The following is a 12,059-nucleotide window of genomic DNA, read 5'->3' on the forward strand; positions in this document are numbered from 1 at the left end:
GTGGTTAGAGGCAACCAGTGACTTTTCGAAGTTATGTATGTATTAGAAATAATTATGACTTGTTCTAACGGTGAAGGAGAACATCGTGATGCAACCTTGCATGCCTGAGAGTACTTTAACACAGTTTTTAGAGGTATATAAAGTCGCTAACCCTTTAGCCTGCGTGGGGGACTCTTGGCTCAGCTCCTCCCTCATTCCGGGAGGAGACACTTACTCAACAGTGGGATAATAACGATTTTTTACACATACGTACAAAAATCTTCTTCTTCCCATAGGAACAGGCAAAGACCAGAGAACGCCACTTGGTACGATCCTTACAAACTTCCCTTGCTTCATTCACATCCATACATCTTGTCATACAGGACCGCCGGTTACTAGTAGCAAGGACCTGACCGTTCTGGAATACATCACCGATATGACCTGTGTATGTTTTTCTAGAGCGCCCGCTCCATTTCTATTTACTACCGCTTTGAAAATTATATTTATAAATAAATAAATATAACACGGTCATTTGATTCCAAACTAAGCAGAGTTTGTACTATGGTATCCAGACAACTGATAAACAAACATAACTCCTAAATACATACTTATAGAGATAAATTTACAATTAGGCTCAGAACTCGACACGCCTCGAACAGAGGCTCACACAAATACTTATCCCGGGTGAGATTAGAATCTGCCACACGCTGCGCTACGGTTATTGCGGCGAGGTGACCACGTCAACCGCTGCGCCAAACGTGCAGTTAAATAAAATTTACAAAACTTTGTGATTCCTTCACTACTTCCAGAATGAAGAAAAACAGATGGAAAATGGTTAATTAAATCAATACTTTAACAAATTTATTCTATGTACGGCAACAATATAATGAATAAACAAATAAATTAAATTACCAAGACTATCAAACAGTTTGCCCGTTTGGGAGAAAAATAACGACATTTGCTACGATCTCTACAAATGTTTTTTTTTATGTATAAGTTTAAACGCTATTGAATAGATAAACTACCGCTAAATGTACCTCAGAAACCGGGGGTAAGTCAAGTAATCAAATATCTTCGATTACATATTCTTACATGTAGCATACAATAAATAGACTTGCAAAATACATTAATTAGGCTCTTTTCTATAACTTCATGCATGTTTTACTCGAATATTTAGGTATTTACAATGTTAGTCCCATGTAATAACGGGCGAGCCTATTGCCTTATACCCGGCACGTTATCAAACTCCGGGCTAATGTTGAAAACATTTTATTTAAATTTGAAAATACTAATATTACTTTTACTAAAATCGAACCCCAGACTTAGTGGTAAGTTCAGTTATGAATCAGCCGACCATGTGTGAGTTGTCCAAGTATTTAAAATAAGTCCTAGTAACCTAGATTTCTCAAAATATGACAAAATTATCACCACTAGCCACGGGGAGGCGGCCATTGTCCAAAAAAACCTCTTTGTCATACAGCAATATGCGTGTCATGCATAATGATTATTGCTGTATGACAAATATATGTCAAAATGCAATAAACTAACTGGGCAAATAAGTTAACACCCCGGGGCAACATACTAATGACTTTTCCAATGTAAGTATGTGTGTATTCGAAATAATATCGTGATGTAACCTAAACGTTGTTTTACACATTTCTTGAAGGTATGCAAAGTTTCAATCTGCAATTGACCAGCGTAGTGAACTTAAGGCTTAACCCCTCCCTCGTTCGGGAGGAGACACTTGCCTAGCAGTGGGGCTGTCACCGGTTGAAAAAAAAGAAAAAGCTGTGTATTTCGAAAACAAAGAATATAGAAAACCATCTATAGGCCTTTGAGTCACAAAAAAATTATGTTCAGTATGTTGTACACCTCCGCTAACGAGGCTCTCTATTAAATTATTGAAATGTAGTAGTGAAATAAAACATATAAAACATATCACAAAAATATATTTGCAGCACACCTAAATATTGAACTAGCTATCCACCAAATTACATACATATACAGGAACACAACAAAATAATTTAAATATCTAAAATACACCTGTTTTCTGTTAGCCGCTTCAGTGCCCGTCAGTCCGTCTTTGATGATAAATCTTCGTAAACCGACGGCCCAGATTCGAACATACTCTTGCAAATCGATAGTCATTAAGTCACAGTTGAAAATGGCTTTGTCTGCTGGGCTTAGACGTTTTAACATCGCTTGAATATTATCGTCTTTGAAATACCATTCGTTTGTCAGAAAATAGTGGTAGACGTCCGCCAATTTGTCTATCTTTCTGTATACGTCTACGAAACTGAAAAAAAAAGATTTATTAATCATTTTTAAGACAAATCTCGCAATAAGTATTGCTGTTGTGTCGCGGGAACATTTAATTTTAACATACAAACACGACCCAAAGCAACTATTTGTGGATCGCACAAATAATTGTTCCGTGTGGAAATCGATCCCACGACCTCCCAACGCACTATTATTGGCGTGACGACTATCTTAACTACTGCGCTGCGAATGACATCACGGATAATGAGTAATATTATAAATTAACCAAAAAAAAAAAAAAAACGCAAATTTTGGTCTATGTGGGAATGGAACCTACGACCTTCCGATGCAAAAGTATCTTAACCATTGTGCTATGGATACCATCACGTCACTACCATTGCGCTGGAAGGTCATGGGTTCAATTCCCACACGGAGCAATTATTTATTATTGATTCACAAATAGTTGTTCCGGGTCTGGTTGTACTTTGTGTCTGTTGTTTGTGTGTTTGTCTAAAGTAATAGTCCCCGCGACACAAGACGCAATCTTAGTGTGGGAGGTTGTCTGAAATAAAAAGATTAGTACTCTGATAAAATGGTACCGTTCCCATGTTTAGAGACTGGAGAGGCTGATAATTTGTTACACAGGTACTCTTAGTACAGATACCAGTATCTCACAAAGATAAACTGTTGCACCATGTTATCATATAAGTAGCCATATAAGGACATATAAATTGTAATTTCTGTGTAAGAGAACTAATAAAGAATTATTATTTAATTACTTACGAAGATATGTCTTTAGGTCTTCTCCCGAGGATACTGCAGGCCACGTCCAGAAGAAAGGCCGGTATATAGTGAAACAAGAAGGCCAATATCGTATAGAGGTACTTATTCTTCGTCTCAAGAAGTTCACAGCGCCAAACCGCTTTAGGAGTTGATAAGTTAATGCATTTAGTACGCATGTTGTGGCCTAGGAAATCTAGAAATAATATTTTATAGTTAATTTAGTAAAAAAACCGACCAAGTGCGAGTCGGACTCACGCACGAATGGTTCGCACGCACAAATACGTTTTTTGTATGGGGACCCCCCTTAATATTTTATTTCTTTAAATTTTTATTTGTTGTTATAGCGGCAACGGATATACATCATTTGTTAAAATTTCAGCTTTTTAGCTATCACGGTTTATGAGATACAGCCTGGAGACAGATAGCGGAGGCTTAGTAATAAGGTTCCGTTTTTACCTTTTTGGTACGGTACCCTAAAAACTGTTGAAATCTTGAATGCCTTAAAGTTATTTGGTACCTTTTTTATGGATATGCAAAGTCCCCAACCTACACTTGGTCAGCGTGATGAACTCAAGGCCTAACCTCTCCCTCGTTAATGGGGAGAACAAACGATTTGGCTATTAAAAATATCTAAAGTTTGTAGCTCTTTTCATTGACTTTATCTTCTAAACAAGTAAAATGTCTGTATTTGGCTCAAATTAATTATTTTTTTAATTTCGAATTTGACTGATCAGGGGATCTCGAAACTGATTTCCGATTAAGTGCTAATGAGTTTTTCTAATTTAATTATCAATGGTAACGGAGTTTAGTAACGTGCCCGATAAATGGCAATAGGCTCGCCCCCTATTACATGGGACTAACATTGTTAATAACGAAATGCGGGTATTTCATACACCTCTATCTACACCTTCAGGTATGTATAACAAACATAATATTGTTATACTAGCTGACTCGCGCAACTTCGCTTGCGTCACCGAAGACAGAATGGGTCATATTTTACCCCGTCTTTGTAACATTTTTCGTTGCTTCTCCGCTTCTAACGGCCGTAGCGTGATGTTATATAGCCTATCGCCTTCCTCGATAAATGGACTATCTAACACTGAAAGAATTTTTCAAATCGGACCAGTAGTTCCTGAGATTAGCGCGTTCAAACAAACAAACTCTTCAGCTTTATAATATTAGTATAGATAATATTAGTATAGATGTGTAAGTACTTACTCCACTGTAAAAATCTTTCTTTCTTCGTGATAGTATAAATAGGTATTTCTTCTTCTCCCTCCCCCCTCCTCTGGGAGGAATCCCAGGCGGACGCGATGATGGCGTTGTTCACATAGTCTATGGGAGTCATAGCTAAGTTCACGGTACCATCCACACAAAACACTTGGAGTATACCTAGACCTATAGTTAGGTAGATCTGAAAGAAAAAAGGTATAACCTTAATATAATAATATATAATTCAAAGGTGACTGACTGACATAGTGGTCTATCAACGCACAGCCCAAACCACTGGACGGATCGAGCTGAAATTTGACATGCAGGTAGATGTTATGACGTAGGCATCCGCTAAGAAAGGATTTTGATCCATTCTTCCCACAGGGGATAAAAACAGGGATGAAATTTTGTATGAAAATTCTGCCCTATATAAACCACGCGGATGAAGTCGCGGGCAAAAGCTAGAATAAAATCACGCCTTTTTCCTATGTAGGGAGGTAGAGACCAAAGAACGCCACTTGCTATGATCCTTACATACTTATTATGCTTTCCACATCCACACATCTTGTCAATATTGTTAAAAGTAACAATAAGTAAGGTTAATAAGATTTATTAGAGATCGTTGTGATTTTAAAGTCGTTATTATATGTATGTATGTTATATTAGGTCGGGGAAAAATCCTTTCTTCTAATAAAATCTTTTCTCTACACAAAAAAGCTCGATATTTGGGTACCTCACGAGCTCACTGAAAGAAACCTAATGAACCGTGTACTCATTTGTGATTCTTGAAGCCAAAGAGATTTTATTACAAGTTCATTCATACTATAGTGCGAAAATACTTTTTCCCCGACCTAATATTAGAATGTCTGTCTGTTTAATAAGCTTTCACGGCTAAATCTTGAATTTTGGTAATATATGGCGTAGAAATAGTTGTAGATTTGGTATCAAGCTTCATTATACGCTGACAGTCTACTTACACCACTAGGCCCAGCTAGCGTACTGAAGTCCAACCATCCAGGCTTCGGTTCACAATAAGATGGAATCACTGAAAATTATAGATAACTTGAAGTAATTTTTTAAATTTAAAAGCATACATGACATATCTCCCGCACTAAGAATTGTTTTTATGTCGCGGGGTTTACATAAATATACATACAATAGGTACAACCAAAACTCAAGATTTTCACCAATGGATAATGCGTTTTCCAAGGAAGATTTTTTTTTAAAGACATCTCTCGCCCCAAAAATTGCTCTTGTGTCGCGGGGACTTTTTACAAACACACAAACAACGGACACAAAGTACAACCAGACAGGACAACACAAATTGTGGAACGCACAAATAATTGTTCCGTGTGGGAATCGAACCCACAATCTCCCGACGCAATGGTATCGGCATGGCGGCCTTAACCACAGTGCCACGGAGGCAGTCAATAAAAAGTTTTTTTTTTGACCCATTACTGTCCCACTGCTGGGCAAGGGTCTCCTCCCAAACGGGGGAGTGAACAAACGTTATAAGGTTATAATTATTGTACTTACCGATAGGAGGTCTTACTATACAAACAGGTAGATCACTGGTAGTTCTGACCAACTCTTCGGCGACTGCTTTCGTAAATGTGTATGTATTGGGCCAACCTTTGATCAACCTATGGAATTATAAGCATAGTCAAATGGCGGTGCTATATTTGTCTATTTGTTATTTTGCAGTTATAGCCGAGTTATATAAGTTTTCGTTTCTCATGCAAGTGGTCTAGGTTCCGAACCACAATGACTTTTGAAGTTATGTGTGTAAGAAATCACTTGTTCTAACGGTGAAGTAAAACATCGTGATGAAACCTTGCATGCTTAAATCTTTAGAACTGTTCTTGAAAGATGCAAGGGAAAACACAAAGTTTGGCCTCATCTTTAATTCAAAACTAATGGATTAAATTAAACATATGTATAATGAGATCGAATGCCACACGAGACAAATATTTGTGTGATGAGCTCGAGTATCTGTTCTGAGCTTAGATAAAATGTAAAGAGCTTAGATTAATCTATATAGATATCTATTTAGTAATATATAAGTATGTTTATCAGTTATCTGGTTACCATAGTACAAGCTCTGCTTAGTTTAGAATCCGAATCTCCGTAGCGCAGTGATTAAGATCGCCACGCCGCCGCTAGCATTCCATCGGGGTTCGATACCCACACGGTACAATTATTTGTGCGATCAAACACTTTGTGTCCGTTGTATGTATGTTTGTAAAAGTCCCCGCGACACAAGAGCAAAACAAATAGCGAGAGATGTCCTTAAAAACCAAATGACCGTGAATACGGTAGTTGCCTACCAGTCAAATCAGCTACTCTTTATGAAATGTCAAAAAAACATTTTAGTATAGAAATACGACGTAGTGACGTCACAATTGCAGATTTTCGTTGATATCAAATGAGTGTCTAATAAAATGTTTCAGTCTGTAATAATTACAATTTCAACGTTATTTACGAAAAAAGCTACATAGCCTGAGCATTTTAGATAAACCTTTTACAAGTACGAGTTTAATATTTTTTCGTTAACCCAGGCAACTACCCAATTGTCCAAACATATTTAAGTGAAAACTTACTGCATAGTAATAGAATCAATTCTCTGTTCCTCCACTTCTTCGACCAGCTTGATGATGATGTCCGGAGGAATGGGGCACGGGTAGAACTGCTCCAGAATCTCTTTGTGAGTACGATCTTTTGTCGCGTGAGTGAATGCCGTAGATATGTGTACGAATTTGCTGAAATGGAATAAATAAAATAAATTTAACCCATTAATGTCCCACTGCTGGGCAAGGGTCTCCTCCCGTAATGAGGGAGGCGTTAGGCCTTGAAACCACCACGCCGGCCAAGTGCGGGTTGGGGACTTTTTATGCCCTCAATAATTGTTATAAACAAATTTTAGGCATGCAAAGTTTCCTCACGATGTTTTCCTTCACCGTTGGAGCATGTGGCAATTATTTCTAATACACACATAACTTCGAAAAGTCATTGGTGTGTTGCCTCGGGTTCGAACCTGCGACCACTTGCGTAGGAGGTGTCAACTTATACCACTCGGCTGTCACTGCTCTCTCGGCTATCATTTGCTGAAATGGAAAGGTTTATCAGAGTACTAGCTTTTACCCGCGACTTCGTCTGCCACATGAATTTTCCCATGGGAATGCGTCATTTTCCCGGGATAAAAAGTAGCATGTCCTTTCTCGGGTATCGAAATATCTCCATACCAAATTTCATGCAAATTGGTTAAGTAGTTTAGGCGGGATTGAGTAACAGACAGACAGAGCTACTTTCGCATTTATAATATTAGTATGGATTGTGCATATTCGAAATCCTGACATTTCTATACCAATCACTAACAGTTTTCCTAAAAAATATCTGTCTTAATTTATTGTCCTTAATTTGTTTAGTTTACATCGCTGATTGTTGGCAGCTCCTCAAATGATCAATTATTGTATCAACCACATTGTAAAACTTTTGGCGATTGAAAAAAGTAGCCGTGAGTTTGTGGCTAGCTCTTCTCATAAGGCTCTACTCTCCGAGCTAGTGGTAGATTCAGTAATTGTAACGACTATCATAAGTGTCAATATTTGACCTGAATTAATAAATGATTTTAACTACAACTACTTACATAAGATGACGGCATTCCTTAGCCAACTGTATGGTTTCTCTCGTGCCTCTAACATTAGTTCTGGTGGCTTTACGTAGAGGCTCGTCAAAGCTGACTGTCGCAGCCCCATGGAATATTATTTCTACCTGAAAAATGATATAAAGTAATAATAAACCTATTACTGGTCTTCCTGTCTGTAAAACAGTTCTATTTATAATTATTTTATCGTATAGTTAGTGGTCAACCTAGTGTCAAAGTTGTTCAAGCCGCCCAAAGGCCTTTAACGTGGCTTAACGACTGTTATCTTAATCGACAACAACCGGGATCGACTTTTTACGTGCCCTCCGAAGCACGGAGACGCCCAGTTCAAATACCACTAGGCAGTCACCCATCTATGGAATGACCGCGGCAATGGTTGCTTAACCCACAGATCGTTTAACGACCGGTGAGCACAACTGGCTATGAATGCCTCAATACTATCTATTATTTACAGCTGTATTACCTCTTCAGTTATTATATTCCTGTCTCTCTCGCTCAGGCCGAGCCCAATGTCCTCAACATTCCCTTCAATTGGTACTAGTTTATCAGCAAAATAAGGCTGTTTTTTACGAAGCAGATCGAAAACCTGAAAATAATTAAAATTGCTATAAAAATATCGTCATTGTGATATTTTTCATGAAGCAATACTGCTCTATCTGTACATGATACTTATTAGGCCCTTCGTACAAAAGGTTACGCAAATCTTTGATATAGAATGATTTAATTCTTAAAAAAAAAATGAAACTTTTTCTAAATGTTTCTTCAGATATTTGTGTGAAGAGTATGAATGAGTATCTGTTCTGATCCTGGATATAAATTTTGCTATATATACATATGTATTTAGAAGTATATTAGTATGTTTATCGTTGTTTGGTTATCATAGTACACGCTTTGCTTATGTAGTTTGGAATTAGATGACCGTGTGTGATTATTTCAGTGCTATTTTTATTTATGAACAATATTGTTTTAGGTTGATATCTAGGGTTGATCTTATGCTATTATTTAAAAATAATCCTAGCCTTCCGTCCAACTATACTGAAGGCAGCTCCCAGTGTCACCGGATGCAGCTGAATACCAGTGTTTTACATTGAGCGACTGTCTATCTGACCTCCACAACACAGTTCCCTGGGCTATAACATGATACCCCTCGGTCAAACTGGTTGTCAGACTTTCAAGCATTTGAATTACAGTAAGTAAAACATGGACTTGGTACTATTATTTTGTCCTATTTTTACGCGAGTGAATTCACGTGAGACTATAATAATATAATGCATTGAACAATGCCTGCATTGACATTTGATACTAAATGCTCCCGTTTTGTATTCAAATGACTAATTACATATTCTAACCTAGACATAAATTAGATTTAAAATAGGTCACCTAGCTATGTGACATGCATTCACCTCCTTCAAGCAAAATATGGAGCATTAGAAAATAAATTACTTGTTCCAACGGTGAAGGAAACATCGTGATGAAACCTTGCATGCCTGAGAGTTCTTTAGAACAGTTCTTGAAGGTAGGCAAAGTCCCCAAACTGCATATGGCCAGCGTGGTGAACTGAAGCTCCCTCCTCGAGAGAAGAAAGAAGTTTATGTAAAATACTTTTCATCCCATGAAAACTTTTCACGCGAACGAAATTGCAGGTTGAAGCTTGGAACGTGTATTTTGCACTTGATGCTCTTCGTTGATTCAGCTGGCCTGTGTACGTGTAACGTCAAATAATTCAAGTAAAAAAAATCACTTTAATTAAATATCAAATAAATATTACTGGACAACTCACACACGGTCATTTGATTCCAAACTAAGCAGAGCTTGTACACTGGTAACTAAATAACTGATAAACATACTTATATACTTGTAAGTACATACTTATATAGATACATTAACAACCAGGCTCAGAACATATACTCATGCTCGTCACACAAATATTTGTCCCGAGTGAGATTCGAACCAACCACACGCGGCGCTACGGTTATTGTGGCGAGGTGACCACTTGCAGTTAATTCTCGTATAATTTAAAGAATAAATAATATTTACTTACTGGATTAGTCAGCATATGATCAAGCCTCTGCCGAACCGTTTTCCCTTTCTTCGATCTTCCCAAAATATATATTTTCTTAATATTACACGCCCTGAAATAAAACAAATATTACAATTTATAATTTCCCCTGAATTCCTCAGCTTGTCATGTAGTTTATTACAAGCAAAGTTCCCGTTCCTGTACAATATCCGGGATAAAAAGGTATGTAGAGCAGATGTACAGAGTTACATTCGCATTTATAATATTTACTAGATTTCCACCCGCGGCTTTGGCCGCGTGGAATTACACCCTTTCACCCTTTGCTGCTCCTCTACACTTCCTAAGGAATCTTCATACCAAATTTTAACTTTCTGCTCTCAGTAGTTTCGGCTGTGCGTTGTCCATCAGTCAGTCAGTCAGTAACAGAAGAGTTTTTTATACATATACTAGCGGACCCGACAGACGTTGTCCTGTCTACACGTCAAAAAAACATTGTCCAGCGGACAAAATTGTGAATCTAAACCATTCTCAGATCCCCTTGAACACACACAAAAAATTTCATCAAAATCGGTCCAGTCGTTTAAGAGAAGTTCAGTGACATACACACTTACAGAAGAATTTTATATATAAAGATATACATAGGTAGCTATTACTCACCTCAGTAGCTTCTCAATAAGCTGTTTCCCAATAAATCCGAAGCCTCCTGTTATAAAGATGGTCTTTCCGTAATAAAACTGTTGTACGTCAGAATCGCCGCGGTCTATCACATCGTTCATAGGTTTCTGATGCTCTAAGGCAGCCAGTTCTACTGCTAAGGCTGGGTCTATGTCTGAAAAATAAAAATAGAGTAGTAGTAGTCTAGTTTAATTCCTTATAATTTTTGCTGGAACGATCGAATTTGATGGTTTTAAAGCTGACGCACTAATGTGCTTTTACTTAAATACAAATTTAAATCCAATGCGTAACTTTATTTGATTTGTAGTGTATGTAAGTTAATTGACTCCTTTTTAGGGTTCCGTTCCGGTTCCTGTATCTCATAAACCGTGATAGCGAGGAAGCTGAAATTTCCACAAATGGTGTATTTCCGTTGCCGCTATAACAACAAATTATACTAAAAATTAAAAAACAATATTAAGGTGGGTCCCCATACAATAAACGTGTTTTTTCGTATTTTTTTGGTACGGAGTACCTTCGTGCGCGAGTCCTAGTCGCACTTGGAAGGTTTTGTTTAAAGTGTATGAGGTGTACAAAAAACACAACATTTTCGCCATTCTCAATGTTAATTCCGCGTATTAGGGGCAATAGCCATATACCAAGCACATTACCAAACTCCGATTCACAGTTAAGAGTACTCAAATAAAATTTGGAAAAATCTATCGAACCACGTTATCATCAGCAACACAGGAAGAATTGAATCATTATTTTTTATTAAAAACCACTTACCGGCCATATTTAAGTATGCATTTATCGAGACTTAACAAACGACTAGTTATTTATTAGCTCTACAATATATTTGCAATGCATTACCTAGAATCATAAATAACATTAGTTATGTACCCTTTAGTACTGTTTTACTTACAACTTAGTTAAATAGGCATATATTAGTGCTTTCCGTTTTCTAGAAAGACTAACACTATCTATACTAATATTATAAAATTGTAGTTTGTTTGTTTGAACGCGCTAATCTTAGGAACTACTGGTGAGAACTGAAGAAAAAAATTGTGGATAGCCTATTTACCCCCGGTTTCTGTGTACATTTAGCGGTAGTTTATCTATACAATAGCGTTATTGTTTTATGAAACACTACCGCTAAATGTACCTCAGAACCGGGGGTTATTTGAGGTAAGCTATATAACATCACGCTACGGCCAATAGGAGCAGACCAGTAACAAATGTTACAAAAACGGGGGAAATTATGAGTTATGATCCATTCTCTCTTATGTGACGCTAGCAAAGTTCCGCGGGTCAGCTAGTATATAATTATATAAAACTCTTCTGTTACTGACTGACTGATGGACAACGCACAGCCGTAACTACCGAACGTAGAAACTTGAAAACTATGAAGATTCCTTAGCAAGTGTAGAGGAGCACTAAGAGAGGATTTAGGCAAACTCCACCCCGAAGGAAGTGATTTTTTCTTTT

General features: G+C 37.4%; 1 protein-coding gene across 1 annotated transcript; it reads right to left on the bottom strand.

Annotated features, from left to right (window-relative positions):
* Positions 1 to 1,917: 1,917 nt before the first annotated feature.
* On the bottom strand, positions 1,918 to 11,385 carry LOC142984739 (fatty acyl-CoA reductase wat-like). The gene is made up of 11 exons (XM_076132495.1): positions 11,361 to 11,385; positions 10,575 to 10,746; positions 9,939 to 10,029; positions 8,361 to 8,483; positions 7,880 to 8,004; positions 6,834 to 6,992; positions 5,770 to 5,876; positions 5,211 to 5,278; positions 4,240 to 4,435; positions 3,022 to 3,214; positions 1,918 to 2,275 (listed from the first exon to the last, which is right to left on the bottom strand). Exons 1-11 carry the CDS (start codon positions 11,365 to 11,367, stop codon positions 1,918 to 1,920), a joined length of 1,599 nt encoding a protein of 532 aa, XP_075988610.1. The 5' UTR covers positions 11,368 to 11,385.
* Between the last annotated feature and the right edge of the window lie 674 nt (positions 11,386 to 12,059).

Source organism: Anticarsia gemmatalis, chromosome 28, assembly GCF_050436995.1.
Source record: "Anticarsia gemmatalis isolate Benzon Research Colony breed Stoneville strain chromosome 28, ilAntGemm2 primary, whole genome shotgun sequence".
Classification (NCBI taxonomy): domain Eukaryota; kingdom Metazoa; phylum Arthropoda; class Insecta; order Lepidoptera; family Erebidae; genus Anticarsia; species Anticarsia gemmatalis.